Below are 17,049 nucleotides of genomic sequence, written 5' to 3' on the forward strand. Positions count from 1 at the left end.
TTTTACCTTTTAATCTCTTTTTAAAATGTACTTTTAATCAGACAAGTAATAAATGAATTCATTATTGCTGGGAAAAGAAATCAAACAACATAAAAGTGTACGGAATGCAAAGGGCTACCAGGGTCCCCGTCTCTTCCCGCCCCAGGGCAGACATCATGACGGGGATCAATGTGGGGTGTCTTTGCAGATGTTGTCTGTGCATTTACCATGGCTGTCAGTACGCATGCATGCACCCCAAGCTTGCTCAGATAGATGGAGAAATGGCTCCTACTCGCAGTGTTTCCTTGATGATCTCCTCTTGCTGCTGGTTCTGAGAGCCTGTGGCAGGAGGAACTTGATTGATTTGACTAGGTAGGCCCCCACTGATGGACATCGAGGCTGCTTCTGGTGGTTCTGCTATAAGTGGAAGAGCCCTGGGTGTCCCTCTGCGTAACCTCGTACACACAGGCCAGCGTTTTCTCAGGACAGACTCCTGGTGGTGAGATTTACTGGGTCAGAGGACATGGCCTTGTGCATTTTGACAGATATTGCCACATCACCCTTCAGGCAGGTCCTACCAACCTCCAGGCCTCCCAGCTGTGGCCCAAGTGCCCGTCAGCTGGTGCGGACATCACACACCTGTGTCATCGGCCACCTCGTGTCTGGACTCTTGAGTCAGACAGCTTTGTCGGGTCAGATGTTTTCGGGGACTGCTGGCTTTGTTTGGGCTCTGTGGTGGCTGCTGCCAAATTACTGAAGGGACATGTCACATGGGGTCACTTACTCACCAAGGCAGTCGCTCAAGTCCTGTCACTGTCCCAGAGCGTTGACTGAGGCAGAAGAGCACCCGTCATAAGGTTAGACACGCCTGCCTCAGGCAGTTGTGAGCCAGGGTGCGAATATGAGATAGTTCGAATTTTGGTAGCTGCTAAGTGTCCCCTCCCTAAAAAGGCCTTCCATGAGGTTCCCTGCTCCCCTGTCTCCTCCTTAGCTGGTGTGTTTCCCTCCTAGCACTCACCCAGTTTGTATCTTTATATTATTGTCTCTTTCTCTGCCTCCCCGACTAGCCTGGGCGCTTTATGCAAGCAGGGATTGGCCCGTCCTTCCTGCTACGGGGCCCCCAGCTACCAGCTTTGTGCTTGGCATAGGGCAGTTGTACAGTTGCTGATTGAATGAAGGAACCAGAGATGGTCAGGGAGAACATGGCATGATGAAGGGCCCAGTGTGCAGAGTAACCCCTGGAAGAATCTAGCAGGAACGAGATGGCCTTTCCTGTTGTGAGTGGTCAGGGAAAGCCCTGGGAGCAAGGAGGAGCAGCTGGGCCTTCCAGACTTGGAGAACGAGAGGTCCGGGGGTGGGCAGGTGGGGGGGGCCAAGTTGCCCCCACCGGCTGAGGTTAGTGGTCACAGCTCTCTCCCTAACCCTTCTCTGGCTTCTGTCAGAGCCTGGTCTCTGTGGCTCCACAGAGTGTCCTCCCCAGATCAAACCAGCCGCTGCCTCCATCTGACTTGCAGTCAGTGCTCTCATGGCGATGTGTGGCATTTGGGGACCTGTCTTCAGTCCCACGGCTGGCTTTTCTCAGCTCTAATAGCTGGGACAATGCCTTAAAGTCCCCCAGTACTCCCTCTCCCCTCTGTGGGCAGGACAGACCAGAGCTGTCCTGGGGACCAGATGAGCATGGATTTGCAGGAGGCCTCTGAAGCCTGGTCTGTCGCTGTGAGCACGGAACTGAGCGTGGAGAACATCTTGATCCACAGATTTTAAGTCCTGCTCTGTCTGAGTCGGTCAGTGCCGCACTCTGTGAAACGACAAACTACTGATAAAGTCTTAGTCGTACTGGCAGGTAAACCAGTGACTTACGCCCCATCCTTTCCCCCTGGGGCCACTAAGTAGTTTGCTGCTTGTGGCGTGGATCATTTGTTAATTAGAATTGTGCCTCAGAGTCAGGAACCAGGAAATGACAACAGTAAAACACCCATGGGTGTGTGTGTGTGCACACGTGCATGCATGTGCACTGAAAGGCTAGGGAGAAGGAGGGATTGATATAGATTTGTTAGTTGAGGTCCTTTTTTACTTTTTCTCTGTGTGACCTTTAGCACGTGACTTCTCTGAGTTGCAATTTTCTTAAAACCAGGCTTGATACCCCTCCCTAGCTGTTGAAAGAACTGGGCATGTGTGGGTCCTGTTGCTATTACCCATATGTTGCTATGAAAAGTAGCGCCAGTGACCTGCTCTTCAGACAGCCAGAGCAAATCCGCAGGGAAACATTCAGACCGACCAACGGAAGGAAGGAGATCAAACTTCTTCCTTTTTTAAAACTCTTTTCTCCTGTAAGTCAGTGACCAGCGGAAGAAAAATAGTCTTCAAGGATTACATATAAACCAAAAGTAATATGTTGAGGGGCACGTAGGTGGCTCAGTTGGTTAAGCATCTGACTCTTGATCTCAGCTCAGGTCTCGATCTTAGGGTTGTGAGTTCAGGCCCCATGTTGGGCTTCATGCTGGGTGTGGTGGAGCCGACTTTAACAAACAAACAAAAAAGTAAGGTTGTTTAAATTGAGCTTTTTTAAAAGGGTAAGAGCCACCATCCCACTCACTCCCTTTTATCTTAAAAATAGGGAACACAAGGAAATCTCTTCCTAAAATTATAATTAATAGTGGCTCATGTATACAGAATGCCTGCGAGGGGCCAGGCCCATATGATCCCTTTAATCTTCTGGATCATGTGCTTGTGTGGCCTTCTGAACCTTTTCCTCTGCCTTCGTGTGTACTCATATGCTCCTGGAAAACAGGTTTATTGTGTGTGTTTTATTATTGGCATCATGATGAGAATAGGACTTTTTCCTTTTAATAAAACATCTGGGTGATCTTTCCCTGTTTTGTAAGGAGGCTCCTCACCACAGTTGACGCAGCTACCCCCTCCTGAGGGCCCTATAAGCTTCTTCCCTTGTTTTTATCATGAGGAATTCACTTAGTCCTTTTAACAGCCCTTGAAGGAAGTACTAGTATTCTCCTCTCCCGGCACCCGTGAGGGAGCGGAGGCCTGCACGTCCTCATGCTCTGAGGGGGGTGTTTTCATGCCCTTGTTTCTCATGTTCTCTTACTAGACGGCGGGCTCCGTGAGGGCAGCCCCAGGTCTCTCTTGCTCAGGACTGTATCCCCAGCACCCAGAACATTCAGTTGATTGTTATTGATGAATGAATGGAATGAGCTGGGATCCAGAACTGTATTTTGTGACCTGTGATCCCATTTAATCCTGTGTACCCTAACCTCCCAGTTCTAGCATCTGTTAGGACAGAGCTGCGCCTGTGCCAGGGCCTGCTGGATTCGTAGGGGGTCAGAGCCAGAGCCCCCTTCCCGTCTTCCCCTGTGGCTGACCCTGAGAGCCCCACTCCTATTCTATTCTGTGTCTAAAATAGATTCCATACTGTCCAAAACAGTCTTCCAGCTGTGTCTGGAACATTCCATGAGTTGCTACCTCCTCACCGTGAGGTGCCAGCTCTGATCCCTTCTCCCTGTAGTGCAGACCCTATAGATCCAAGCTGGCCTTGCTTTGGCCATTCTGCTTTCAGTCTCCAGGGAGCCCTGGAGCCCTGGAGCCCTGGGATCTGGGTGCCAGCCTCTCGTGTTGCGTCCTGCTCAGGACTTGCTTCTTTACTCCACACAGGAATGCATAGTCCTGTCTCCTGGAATTGCCTTCCAGTTGGTCTGGTATGTCCTTTTGGGGACTGGGACACTGAGAAAGTAGATGTATGGGGACATGTGGGGCAGACCATCAGTGGTGAGGTGGTGCGTATCCCGTTTCTGGATAGCCAGGGCGCATTTCAGGCTTAATGCTGTGCGGGAAGAGGTGTGCGCCAGCGGCCAGGCTGGAGCCCTTGCCCGCATCCAGCTGCCTGGGCTCTGCCTTCCGCACTGGTGGCATTTGGCCAGGTCTTCGTTCATTCCTTTGTCCTTCCTATCCTCAGACCTTGAGCTCGGTACCCAGCATCCCAAGCGTGGCTCTCACCAGGCTCTTCCCTGCCTGCAACCAGAGTGACAGGAGAAGCCTGAGCTACATATAGGGAGGCAAGGCCAGCAGAAAGCCTGGGCTGTGGAGGCCCGGCCTCTGCAGTGACTCTCAGCCCCATCTCTCCTAGCTCGCTGGCCTTAGGCAAGTCTCCTAACTCCTTGGGCCTAATTGATTTATTTACAGTATTGGGCGCTTGCTAATGTGCCAGGCACTCTGCTAGCAGTGAAGGAGAAACAGCCCTGCTTCCTAGGAGCCCATGGTCTGAGGGAGAGAAAGGAAAGGAACCCAGCAGGGCCGGGGCAGCCCCGGGGCTCTGTGAATGGGGTAAAAAGGCCGGGGCGCTTGGAGTTGCCGTGGGTAAGGGCAACTTGCCTTTGTGGGGAGGCAGCCCGTACACAGGGTGCCTGGGGGCCGGAGGAGCTGACTGGGCTCTCTGGGGTGACACCTGTGGGGAGGAAGGTGGGAGCGAGTGGGTGCGGAGGGCCGTCCCACAGGCCTGCCGTGCGCCGCTGGAGAGCAGGAGCCCTGTTACGCCGAGGACAAGACTGAGGATAACTGTGATCCCATTCCTGCTTGGAAAACCTCCTCATGCCAGGAGGGGAGAAGGTGAGGGGTGTGAGCCAGAATCTGGAGCACAGGAAGGCTGTTGAAAGCAGGCGAGAGGTGCTGGTGGCTTCTGTTTCCTCCGCCTGGAAGGATGGCTGTGAGGACTCAGTAAGGAGTTGGGGGGACAAAGCGTCTGTGAATTGAAAAGTGCTGCATAGGTGACAGTTACCATCAAACCGACCTGGATCTTACGTTGTGACCTCTAGACCCTGAGAGGAGGTCCGGTGATTTTCCCACTGTTCTGTGTCTTTAGAGCTAGAGGGTGGAGCTCGGTTTCTCCACCATCACCTCCCACACGCACCATTCAGGCCGGAGCTGGGTCACGCCAAAGCCCGTCACGCTCCACAGGGCGGCCATCAGCCCCTCCTGCTCCCATATTCCGAGATCCGAGATGGGCAGAGGGTGCTGTGCTCTGCTTTCTCATGGTGACGACCACGTGAGCTCCCCCAATTGCAGCTGTGCTATCGAGGGTCCACATCTCCAGCCCCAGCAAGAGATCTGGGAACTGGGGCACGTCTACAGTGAGAGCACCCGCTTCTCTGGGAAGCTGCTGCAGTCCAGGGGCCGTGTCGGCTGAGGCTGCTGTTCTGAGACCCCCAGCTTCTAGACATACTAAATTAGCAGCCTACGTTGGCTCGGAGGTCTCTGATGCTTATTTTGCCTTTTCCCCAAAAAACGCAGTCTTCTTGGCTAAGTGACAGGGCTGTCATTGTGGGTCACAGGTTAGTTAGCATGGGCCCATAACAGGACCCACATGTGTGGTGCACTCCTTTCACCCCCTCCCAGAATCCTTAACTGGGGGGTGAGGGCTGTGTGGGCGTGGAGAACTCAGGTTTGGGCCTCAGGCAGGACTAGCATTGCAGCCTAAAGCTTCCCTTACCCGCCCCCCACCGTGACCCTGAGCAAGACCCTTGACCTTGGAGTTTGCTCATCTTCATCTGTAAGTGGGGCTTGTAAACCATACCCCAGAATGTTGTGAAGGTTCAGCGATACACTTTTTTTTTTTTTTTTTAAATTGAGGTATAGTTGACACACAGGGTCACGTTGGTTTCAGGTGTACAGTGTGACAGGCCGGATCTGTTGTGCTGTGCCCACTACCAGGGCATCTGGCATCTGTCCCCGCACAGCGCTCCTGCAGTACCACCAGTGGGGGTGGGGGTGGGGGCAGCGACCCTTCATGACCTGCTCCCAGCGGGAGGCCTGTGCCTGCCCCCTCCCCTCCACCTGTTCTGTCCATCCCTTATCCCCTTCATGATGTTTTTTTGCTAAAGGGCCAGGCCAGGGCAGCTACCCAGAAGTTGTTGCTTTCCCAGTCTCTCCGCTTTTGCAGCCCGTGACGGAGCACGTTCTGGCCCTTTTACTCCACGTGTGAAGCCGCCCTCCCTGTCCCTGACCGGCCTTTTATCCGCTGCCTCTTTCCATCTTCATTGTGGCCCAGAAAGTAGTCCTGCAACCCTCACGGCGCCAGTGAGAGGAGGGCGGCCTGGGGCCCCTGCTGGGGTCACGCTGAGGGCCGGGGACCTACAGGTCGCTCCCAGAGCACCAGCCCTTGGCCGGGTCCGGGGTCCCAGAGCTGGAGCAGGTGCCGCCCCATCTGGATGTGAGGCCAGCAGGAAGTGGCTTCATCCCACGCATGGCATGACTGAGCACGGGATGAGGGGAGACTGGGCAGGAGACGCAGAGGATCCCTCTCCAGGGATAAGCAGGAGCTCTGGTGGGAGGGGCTGAGCCGGGGCAGAGGCAGTGAGGCTGGGCCTGCGCTGTCTGCAGGACAGGCTGTCAGGCTCCTGGGGCGTGGGGGGGGGCCTGCGGGCGGGCAGGGCAGCGTGTGGCACTGGAGGCTTCTGAGCAGTCAAGTGAAGGGTTCATGTGCACGTGTGTGTGTGTGTGTGTGTGTGAGAGAGAGAGAGAGAGAGAGAGACTGTAAGAGACTCCCAGAGAGAGACCAAGAGATTGAGAGAGACAGACACAGAGGTCAAGAGAAGCCAGGGTGGTGAGGGGGCCTTCCAGTGAGAGCTGGCAGTGGGAAGGAGACGAGGAGGCAGAGTTGTTAAGTCTGAGGCAGGACTTGGTGGTTGATGGCAGGAGAGTGGCTGAGGAGTCCAGTCATAGTCCTTGGGGGCAGCTTAAAGAATGCACTGCCTGGGGCGCCTGGGGGGCTCAGTCGATGAAGGGGCTCTGTGTCCACAGCTGTTGTGTTGCCTGAATCTCAGGGCCTCTGGGAAATCCCTTCTCCTCAGCCCAGATGGAAAGCCTCTGGGTCAGAAGAGGTTGTCTCGGCCAGCCTGCTACCAGCTTGGGGGCATCTCTCTGAAAGGGCCGAGCCTCCAGGCCAACCTGGTGTCCACAGGATGCCTTCCCTGTGGGGGCAGGGCACCCAGTCAGGACTAGTGACTTTGGTTCCACACAAACCAAGCCCCACACAGGGCACAGGACTCTTTCCTTCCATACCACTCTCCCCCCAACACTTCATCATGAAAATTTTCACAGACACAGCAAAGTGGAAAGACTGAACATTGAACACAAACATACCTACCAACTAGACTCTACCATTAACATTGTACTATACTTTGGTAATCACAAATTATCCATTCCTCAGTCCATCTTATTTTTAAAATATACTTCAAAGTGAAGTACAGATATCACTACGTTTCCTACTAAACATCTCAGCATGTATATCATTAACCGAGTTCAATACTTACTTATATTTTTCTTATGAAATTTACATACAGTGAGAAACACGACTCTTAACATGTACATTTTCCAAAGCTGCCTTTCATTCAGCAACATATTTTTTGAGGTTCATTTATATTGTTGCAAATAACAATAGTAGATTGGTTTAAAAAAAATTTTTTTTAAAGTGGACTCCATGCCCAGAGTGGACCCCAGTGTGGGGCTTAAACTCACAACCCTGAGATGAAGACCTGAACTGAGATCAAGAGTTCAATGTTTAGGGCGCCTGGGTGGCTCAGTGGGTTAAGCCGCTGCCTTCGGCTCAGGTCATGATTCTCGGGGTCCTGGGATCGAGTCCCATGTCGGGCTCTCTGCTCAGCATGGAGCCTGCTTCTCTCTCTCTCTGCCTGCCTCTCTGTCTACTTGTGATCTCTCTGTCAAATAAATAAATAAATAAATCTTTAAAAAAAAAAAAGAGTTCAATGTTTAACCAACTGAGCCACCCAAGCACTCTAGTACACTGCTTTTTTAAAATAAACTTAAAAAAAAAAAAGATTTTATTGGACAGAGAGCATAAACTGGGGGCTGGGGGTGGGCAGAGGGAGAGGGAGAAGCAGACTCCCCCCTGAGCAGGGAGCCCAGTGAGGGGCTTGATCCCAGGAGCCAGGATCATGACCTGAGGTGAAGGCAGACGCTTAACTGACTGAGCCGCCCAGGTGCCCCTTAAATAAACTTCTAAATTTCAGAATAACTTTAGATACAGAAAGTTCCCATATGCCCTTCACCCAGGATCCAAGCTAGGGGACTCTATTAAAGTGTCCTGCCTCTCCCTTGTCCTCTGCCCACTTTTTTACTCTGTCCTAATTTCTCATGACCTGGATAGTCTTGAGGAGCACTTGGCCACGTAGCCCGTAAAGTGTCCCCACTTCGGGTTTGCCGAATGCTTTTCCCATCATAAGACTGGGGTTAGGATTTTTGGAATGCTCCGGTAGTACATGCTAACCTCCTGATCTCATACGGATGTTACCCTTCATCATTTGCTCAAGACAGTGTTTGCGGGGCTTCCGCGGTGTAAGTTACTATTCTCTCTCTCCCTGCACTGTTCTCTGGAAGTGACCTACTGCATCTGGCCCACCCGCCAGGGTGTGGGGCGTGCGGGGGGAGGCAGGCAAGAATTAAGCTCCAACTCCTGAAGGAAGAAAGTCTGTGTATGTTATCTGGAATTATTCTGTAAGGATTCCAAAAGGAATTCTCCCTCATTTATTTATTTACTCATTTATTGGCTGGTTTTTAAAAATTGATATTTTAATCAATAGAATACATATACATACTTTACAATGTTAAGGATTATAAGGAACAGGAATAGCTCCCTAAGGCCTTAGAGTTATTTGTTCTGGTTCTTCTAAATACCACGTGTACTCTGCTATTTGTATTTGATTTTTTTTTCCATTTTATACTAGATTGAACCGTATAAAATTTTCAGTATTCAGCCATTTTTGATCTGCAGAAATGGCCATTTCACAAGGTTCAACCTAATACGTATTATTTTGATTTTTCTAATCCTTAACGCAGGTGACCATGACATTGGAGTTGGTTCCTTTTGTTTTATTGTGAATTGTGATTTTAGATTTAACCCTCATCAGACTTGGGTCTGGGTCTCATCAGACCTGGTGGGTCAGCCCCCACCAGCTCAGCCAGAGCGCCAGGCTTTCCATCCCCAGGCCCAGCACCTTAGGCCTGTGTGAGAAAGGGGCTGCACAATGTGAGACCAGCCTTTGCTCTGGTGACTGCCCCCCACCTGTGGCTGTGGGGCAAGGCCTCTGGGGCTCCCTGTGCTATCTGCTCCACTGATACCCTCAGCTGCAAGTTCTATGTCCCATGGCAGACCGGGCCCCCAGTGCGTCGCCTTGCAGGACCATGGCCACTAGGCCAGCTCTCCTGGTGTAGCCTTAGGCTGTTAAACCCTTTGTGCCTCAGTTTCCTTATTTATAAGATGGAGACCATCAGCCTTCCAGATGGAGTCTTCCAGATGGTGATAAAATGGCAGGACCCTGTCCTGAGGCTAGCCTCGGTATTGGTCCTCAGCTCTTCCTTCAGGCCCCTCCGTGTTCTTCCTGCCCACAGTATGAGGCTGCCCAGGACAGGGGTCCCTGAGGGTCAAAGGTCAAGATCCCAGAATCAGCTCAGCCAGTCATCTGCTCTGTAGACCCTAGCCCGGTGCTCCCCCTGCTCTAGGCTTCCATCTTCTCATCTGTGCCAACAGGTGGTTGGTGCTGATGGTCTAAGAGGCCTCTAAGTGCCTGAGACCTGGGGTTATGACCCCCTCTGCCCTCCTCCTGCCCCTCCTGTCCTGGGCCGTGGGAGTCTTGGGAGGTAATGGGATTACTATAAGGCGGTGCAAGTCCTTGTTCCTCTCTGTGCCTCCGTGAGGGGGAAGGTAGCCTGAGTTTCTAGGGCCCTTTTTGATTTTGTGGCCCATACAGGAAAGGCAGACTGAACTGGGCATGAGTACCAGGGTGACAGAACCCCTTGGGGACCCTTCCCAGCCCAGGGGAGGAAGCCACAGTCACCAGGCAGTCGCACAGATGAAAAACTAATTTGGATGAATTTATGTTAAGAAATAGAGGTTAATTGGGGGCCAAGACCCAACCTGGGGAGCAGTGGGGGAGCTTCTCTAAGGAAGTGATCCTTCCTGAGACCTGAAGGGGTAAGGAGATGTTGACCAGCAGATGAAAGGGAAGAGAACATTCCAGGCAGAGGGTACTGCAGAGATGCTGCAGCAGGACGAAGGAGGCCAGCGTGGCTGGAGCTGAGTGAGGCGGAGCAGGAGAGACGGTGAGGCACACACATGTGCAGGGACCAGGCGCAAGGCCTCGTGAAGTTTGATCTTTACCTAAGAGCCCTAGGAAGCCTTTAGAGGACCTTTCAGGTGGGAAGTAACAGGATTTGTTCTGAAAAGCAAACTCTGACGCTAGGGAGAATGGGCCGGGAAGGGGGTGGGGTGGGGGGGGTGCAGGAGTGGGGGAGGGTTGCTGGAGGGGCTGGAGGCTTTGGACCAGGGAGCCTGAAGAGGAGACTGCTGTTGTTTAGGTGACAGTGGCTTTGTCCAGGGTGGCAGCTCTAAGGACAAGCAGAAATGGTGGATCCGAGAGAGTCTGGGAGAGAGAACCGCCAGGACTTAGCAGCCTGTCTGGCAGGCTAAGCATCGGGTGATTCTGTGGCCTCAGCACCTGGAAGGAGGACGGGGGGTTTGGGCTCCCAGTGGGGGCAGCAGCTTGGATGGAGGCTCGGCTGTACCGCGGAGGAGCCGGAGGGCACCCAAGCGGTGAGGCGGAGGAGAGGCCTCTGGCTGCCACAGGACCATTCTGGGGTTCTGAGCCCAGAGCTTGGGAGGGGGACAGAACCCCAAGGGGTGGGGCGGGGGGGGGATGGAACAGTCCAGGCAGCTTCTGAAGTGTAAGACCTTGCAGGGTCTCTCTCCCCCACACCTGCCTAGCCCCTCAGCGACCCAGGACTCGGGGCGGTTCCTCAGCACTGCTCACCCCTCTGTCTCCCAACAGATCCTGCTCATCTCGGATTACTTCTATGCCTTCCTGCGGCGGGAGTACTACCTCACCCATGGGCTCTACTTGACTGCCAAGGACGGCACAGAGGCCATGCTCGTGCTCAAGTAGGCCAGGCTGGGCACAGGGCTGCATGGACTTCAGGGGATGGAAGGGCCGGAAGCTGGGCCCAGCCCTCTAGCCAGAGCTGCCAAGCAGAGGAGTCCACAGGCAAACGAGGTTCAAGTCCAGGGTTACGAATCCCTGGCACCAGAGGGGAACCATGGCTGGCAGCAAGTCCTGTGGGGAATAGCCAGGAGTACCTCCCCCTGGCCCCCAATTTTTGGCTCTGCATACCGGGGAGCCCCCTCCAATGATGGAGAGGGGAAGAAGCAGGGGAGCAGGATTTGTTAAGCTGTGGTTACTTAATAAATGTTTTTTGTTATGAAGAAATCGGTCCTGGGCGCACACTGAACTCCTGGAAAGGGTGGGCTTAGCCTCAAACATCCTCCCCCCGCCACACACTCCCGCCCCCGGGTATACTACACACTGCTGTGGGTTTCCAGAATGAGCCCCAGGTCCACAGCACGCAAATCTGTTCCCGGGTGAGCTGAGACGTGTGAGACAGCCCCATCGGCAGCCCTCCCCATGCCCAAGTAGCTGGAGGCAAAGGGCCAGGCAGGCCTGAGCAATCTTTATTCTGCAGAGGGACAATGACCACAGATCCATACACCATATCAAGACCAGGTGAGCCAGGGGCCAGTCCTTCAGGGGTGGGCAGGTCCAGGCAGGGGGGGCAGCGCCTCAGGTGAGGGAGGGGCAGATGGGCAGGGGCCTAAAAAAAAGACAAATCACAGGGAGCAGGGGTGCTGGGGGCTGTTCCCTACCCTCCCCCATCCCAGCCAGCACCCCAGGGGGGGGGGGCAACCCTAACAATGGCTGGCACACATCCACCCAGGGGCAGAGTAGGCGTGGTTGGTGCCCCCTGACTAGGGGGGTTGGCCTCCCTGCCTAGCCCATCCTGGGCAGAGGCAGTTCAGTCCAGGAGCCAGGAGCTCCCTGGGCATAGCCTGACAGGGCCCCCCCCCCACTCCCAAGCCAACCCCCCCCCTACTGCTGGCTCAGAAGCCGAAGGTTTCCTGGGAGGCGTAGACCATGTAGAGGAAGCCGTCGTCGTCCTTCTCCTGCTCATAGATGTCCGCAATGGGTGTGGACACGCTCACCATGCTGTGCTGGTTCACCAGCAGGAAGAAGGCCTGAGTCGGGTTCAGCTGCAGGCGGCGCCTGGGGTGGGCAGAAGAGCAAGCTGATGGTGAGGGGGCCTGGCTGCTGGGTGGGTGGAGCCCTGACCCCCACCTACCGCTCTCCAAACTGATTCTGAGGCCGCTTTACACCCATCCCAGACCCTGCTAGAAGGCCTCACCTCTGACCTGACACCGACCCGAGCCCTGACCTTGACTTTTCACAACCTCCCCAGAACAGGGATTCAGCCCAGCCTGGCAAAGGCCCCGCCCTCCCCAAACGGACCCAAGTCCCCTCTGACTGCTGCTGCCCACACACCGGATGATCTTGACCAACTCGCTCATGTTGACATGGTCTGGGACCAGGAACTTGGTCTTGTCCAGGACCGGCAGCTGTTTCTCACCCTTGTAGCGCTCGATGATCACCTAGGGGTGGGGTGTGGGGGGCGAATGCGTGAGCAGTGCGGGGCCTGGGGCCGCGGGGATGGGAGGGGGCGGCGGGACTCACCGGGATCTTGCTGGGGTGCTGGTCGCGGATCTGCTGCACCTCCTTACAGCGGTCGGCTGCGGACAGCGGGCGGGCAGTGAGGCCAAGAGAGGTCCCGCTCGGCGTTCGCCCCGCCTGTCCCCGGCCCCGCCCCCCCGAGCCCCCGCCCCCAGGGCCGTCAGGCCCCAGGGCCTGGCACCTACCGGGCTGGGAGGCGAGGCCCCGGCCCAGGCCTGAACCTGCCTCCCGGACCGGGGGTCTAGCCCAAGTCTGACGTCACGGGGCTGACGTGGCCTGCGGCAGTCAGGGTCAGTCGCAGCGTCCCCACCCCGCGCCCGCTGACCGCCCGCCGGGCCTCACCGAAGGTCCGCCGCTGCTTGAAAGGCCGGTCCGAGGGCATCGCGCGGGCCCGGCGGGGCGCGCAGGCCGGGGCTCCGGGGCGCGCGGCTTGGGGCTCTGTCTGAGGTTCGGGGGCTCCGCGCCTCGCGCTCAAGGGCTCCGGGGCTGTGAGCTGAGCCTGGCGGCGGTGGCTCGGGGAGGTAACTCGCCCGGGTGACGTCAGGTCACAACATTCCTTAAAGGGGAGGCCGGCTCGCCGCTCCCATTGGGCCGACGCAAAACCCGCCCGCCCGGACCCGTGACGTCACGGCGCAGAGAGCTGGATTCCGAGCCAACGCCGCGAAGGGGCGGGGCTTCCCGGCGCGTCACAGTCCTGTGACGTCACGGGCCGCCGGCCCCTCTCCTCGAGGTCGGGGCTGAGAGACTGGCAGGCCTGCAGGCAGTTGAGCGGGCCGAATCGCTGTGCGTGGGCCAGTCCCGGGCTCAGCATCTTTCTGTTTCCACTGGTGCTGTCATCCCACAGCACACTCGGAGTCTGCTCCTTTCCAGCGATGGTGCGAGGCACTGGGTGGGGGGGTGGGTAATGTGACAGCAGTGAACCTAAAGACCTCCTCACCTTCGTGGAGCTTATGGTTAGAGGAGGAAGAAGGCTGGGAACGGGGATCAAAACGTGAGAGAGCAAGACGCTAAAAAGGAACACGGGTTTTGAAAGGAATTCTAGAAGAAAAACCATTAGAATTCAGGTCTCAAAGGATGAGACAAAGTAGATTAGACACAGCAGAAGATAAGTCACTGACCTGGAGGAAAGATCGAAGCAACTTACCAGAGAAACGTACAACTTACCAGATAACGTACAAGGGGAAGGGAAGGACTGGTGAAGAGAGAGGAGTCACAGGTTCAGTCAGAATTCCAGAAGGAGAGGAAAAAAGTGGGAGAAGCAGTTCCTGGAGAAGAGCTTCCAAACTTGATTAAAGACCAGGATCCTCACATAAAAGGCAGAGCAGTATAAAAGTAGCATCTTGGCACATTGTAAAAAATCTGCAGAACTCTAAAGAGAAGCTAGGAAAATGGTGACCAGTGCAACTGGTAAATGTGTTAGTAGATCTAAAACAGGCAGAACATGAACAGTGATGATCAGCTTGTGGAGTACAAAACAAGGAGGAGAGGACACAGCAACATGTCAGGCTGAAGAGGGTAATCATTTCAAGTGCTCCGAGGCTTGACATACTTAAGGGAGCAGGATAAAGACACTGGTAATTGTCCAGCTTTGTAAATCCAAGTGTGTATTTCAGACACTTACAAGGGATCATTAAAAGAATGGAAAGTGAACCTGCCAATGCAGAGAAGGAGAAAAAGGTAGTAAAAAGAATGGTGTATAATACAAAACCAGAGGTAAAAAAGGTTTTACCTTCACCTATTAAAACAGATGATCAGACTGGCCAAGAACAACAAAATGCAACTGTATATCCTGTTTACAAGAGGACATTTACAATGTAAGTGCACCAACAGTAAAATGATGGGGAAAGGTCTACTAGAGAAAACTGAACCAGAAGGTGTTTCTATAGCAAAATCAGACCAAATAAGCTTAAAGCCAGAAGACATTATTAGAGATAAAGAGGATGACCACAAAATGATAAAAAGTACAACTTTTAAGAAGATGTAACATGTCTTATAAAACATATAAGTTAGAGATTTAAAAGGCTAAAAATGTATACAACAAAAGGGGTAAGATACAAGGAGAAACTGCCCAATCTTCCATCACAGTGAGAGACAGAAGACCTCTTTCAATAGCTGATATACCCAATAGCCAAAACAAAGGGGTATAGAAGATATTAATAAATGAAACCGATAGAACCCTGAACCCAATATTGTTACTTTAAAGCACATAAGAATCATTTACCAAAAAATGACCTGAAAAATGGCCCCAAGATGAATCTCAAAGGTATCAAGTAGTTCATTTCATACAGACCAAATTTCTGTGACCACAGACCAGAGCCAAGTAAACTCCAAATGCTTGGATTTTTTTTTTTTAAGATTTTATTTATTTATTTGACAGAGAGAAATCACAAGTAGATGGAGAGGCAGGCAGAGAGAGAGAGGAGGAAGCAGGCTCCCTGCTAAGCAGAGAGCCCGACGCGGAACTCGATCCCAGGACCCTGAGATCATGACCTGAGCCGAAGGCAGCGGCTTAACCCACTGAGCCACCCAGGTGCCCCTGCTTGGATGTTTAAACATCTAAAAAGCTTTTTACTCAAAGATGAAATTCTATAGAAATGAAAACTATTAGATCAAAAAATAAAATATATATAAAAACACATGATAGGGGAAAGGCAACTAAAGCGGCATTTGGCAGATTTATAGTCTTATTATAGTAGGCAAGCAATACAGAAAATTTACAAGCAGAGATTAAGGAATTTTAAAGATTTTATTTATTTGACAGAGATCACAAGTAGGCAGAGAGCCAGGCAGAGAGAGAGAACAGGAAGCAGGCTCTCCGCTGAGCGGAGAGCCTGATGCAGGGCTCCATCCCAGGACCCTGAAATCATGACCTGAGCCGAGGGCAGAGGCCTTAACCCACTGAGCCACCCAGGTGCCCCTTAAGGAATTGTTTATTTATTTATTTTAAAGATTTTATCTATTTCTTTGACAGAGAGATCACAAGTAGGCAGAGAAGCAGGCAGAGAAAGGGGGAAGCAGACCCCCTGCTGAGCAGAGAGCCCAATTTGGGGCTCAATTCCAGGACCCTGAGATCATGACCTGAGCCAAAGGCAGAGGCTTTAACCCACTGAGCCACCCAGGTGCCTCTTAAAGAATTTTTTTTTAAAGATTTATTTATTAGGGGCACTTGGGGCACTCAGTCGGTTAAGTGTTCGATTCTTGATTTCAGCTCAGGTCATGACCTTGGGGTCATGGGATTGAGCCCTACGTTGAGTCCACACTGGGTGCAGTCTGCTTGTGATTCTCTGTCCCTCTGCCCATCCCCCTGCTCGCACACTCCCTCAAATGAATAAAATCTAAAAAAAAAAAAAGATTTATTTATTAGAGGGGCATCTGTGTGGCTGAGTGGGTTAAGCAGCTGACTTACGGTTTCAGCTCAGGCTGTCCTGCTATCTCAGGGTCCTGCTGCTGGGCCCTGTGTTGGGCTCTGCGTGCAGGAGGGAGTCTGCTAGAGATTCATATTCTCTCTCCCCCTCCCTTTTTTCCTCTACCCCCTCCCTCCGCTCCTCCCCCTGCTCATGCACACACACACACACACACACACACACAGTCTCAAATAAATCAAAAGATGTATTTATTAGAGGTGAAGTGTAGGGGCAGGGAGGGAGATAGAGAATCTCTAGCGGACTCCCAGCTGAGCACAGAGCCTGATGCGAGCTGATCTCATGACCCTGAAAGCATGACCTGAGCTGAAATCAAGACTCAGATGCTTCACGGACTGAGCCCCACGAGGCCCCACGAGCACCCCAGGAGTAGGATGCCCCTAAATAATTTTTTAAAGGAGTAATAGTGTCAACCCAAAGAGAGTGGAAAGATGATAATAATGACGAGCAGAAATTGGAATAGAACACAAAAGCACTTTGTTTGTCCCACAAAACAAAGTGGGATCTTTGAAGAGACCAATAAAATGAACATTAATGTGCAAAAGGGACATAACTATTGTTTCTAGCAGAAGTGATAAAAATAAGAATGTTACAAACTTTATGCCAATTTAAAACTTAGATGAAATGGACAATTTCCTCGAAAAAGGTAATTTGCCAAGACTAATTCAAAAAGAAATAGACAAAATGAGTAGCCACGATCTTCAAAAAGCTAATCCAGATGGCTTTCTAGGTAAGTTCTCCCCCACCCCACACACACACACAAAACACCCCACAGCAAACATCATACTTAATGTTTGTACTTAGATACTATATGGTAAAGTGTTAATTAAGCATTATTCTCTTTAAAGCCAGGAACAAAATTCTGAATTTTGTCATTGAATACATAGCAACATTGTATCAAGGTCCCAGCCAGAGCCCCAGGCCAAGAAAAAGAAAGGAGAAACATAATGATCACTCACATCCAGAAGATTTAGAAAAATCCACTAACAATAGAAGACTGGTAACTCATATGAACTAATATCATACCATGTCTTAGAAGAAGATGGGGAAATAGGAACTCTCCACACTGC

The 17,049-nt window shown here is 52.5% G+C and overlaps 2 protein-coding genes across 3 annotated transcripts in view; one reads left to right on the forward strand and one right to left on the reverse strand.

Annotated features, from left to right (window-relative positions):
• PIGU (phosphatidylinositol glycan anchor biosynthesis class U) overlaps nt 1-11,264 on the forward strand; it is a 90,926-nt gene extending 79,662 nt beyond the window's left edge. For both annotated transcript variants that reach the window (XM_059133465.1, XM_059133466.1), the window contains one exon: nt 10,830-11,264. In XM_059133465.1, the coding sequence (XP_058989448.1) occupies nt 10,830-10,943 (114 nt within the window). In that variant the 3' untranslated portion in view covers nt 10,944-11,264. The remainder of the gene's footprint in view (nt 1-10,829) is intronic.
• Nucleotides 11,265-11,484: 220 nt separating this feature from the next.
• MAP1LC3A (microtubule associated protein 1 light chain 3 alpha) lies at nt 11,485-13,136 on the reverse strand. Its single transcript, XM_059133468.1, has 5 exons — nt 12,900-13,136; nt 12,561-12,616; nt 12,372-12,478; nt 11,926-12,095; nt 11,485-11,646 (listed from the first exon to the last, which is right to left on the reverse strand). Exons 1-4 carry the CDS (start codon nt 12,937-12,939, stop codon nt 11,933-11,935), a joined length of 366 nt encoding a protein of 121 aa, XP_058989451.1. The 5' UTR covers nt 12,940-13,136; the 3' UTR covers nt 11,485-11,646; nt 11,926-11,932.
• Nucleotides 13,137-17,049: the final 3,913 nt, after the last annotated feature.

The sequence above is a fragment of the Mustela lutreola genome, chromosome 9 (genome assembly GCF_030435805.1).
Source record: "Mustela lutreola isolate mMusLut2 chromosome 9, mMusLut2.pri, whole genome shotgun sequence".
Classification (NCBI taxonomy): Eukaryota; Metazoa; Chordata; class Mammalia; order Carnivora; family Mustelidae; genus Mustela; species Mustela lutreola.

Bases quoted from the DNA above. Each gene is read 5' to 3' on its own strand.
- MAP1LC3A (XM_059133468.1), bottom strand. From the start codon at position 12,939: ATGCCCTCGGACCGGCCTTTCAAGCAGCGGCGGACCTTCG. The intron at 12,617-12,899 runs GTGAGGCCCGGC...CGCTGTCCGCAG, and splicing joins CAAGCAGCGGCGGACCTTCG to CCGACCGCTGTAAGGAGGTG. The intron at 12,479-12,560 runs GTGAGTCCCGCC...CCCCACCCCTAG, and splicing joins AGCACCCCAGCAAGATCCCG to GTGATCATCGAGCGCTACAA.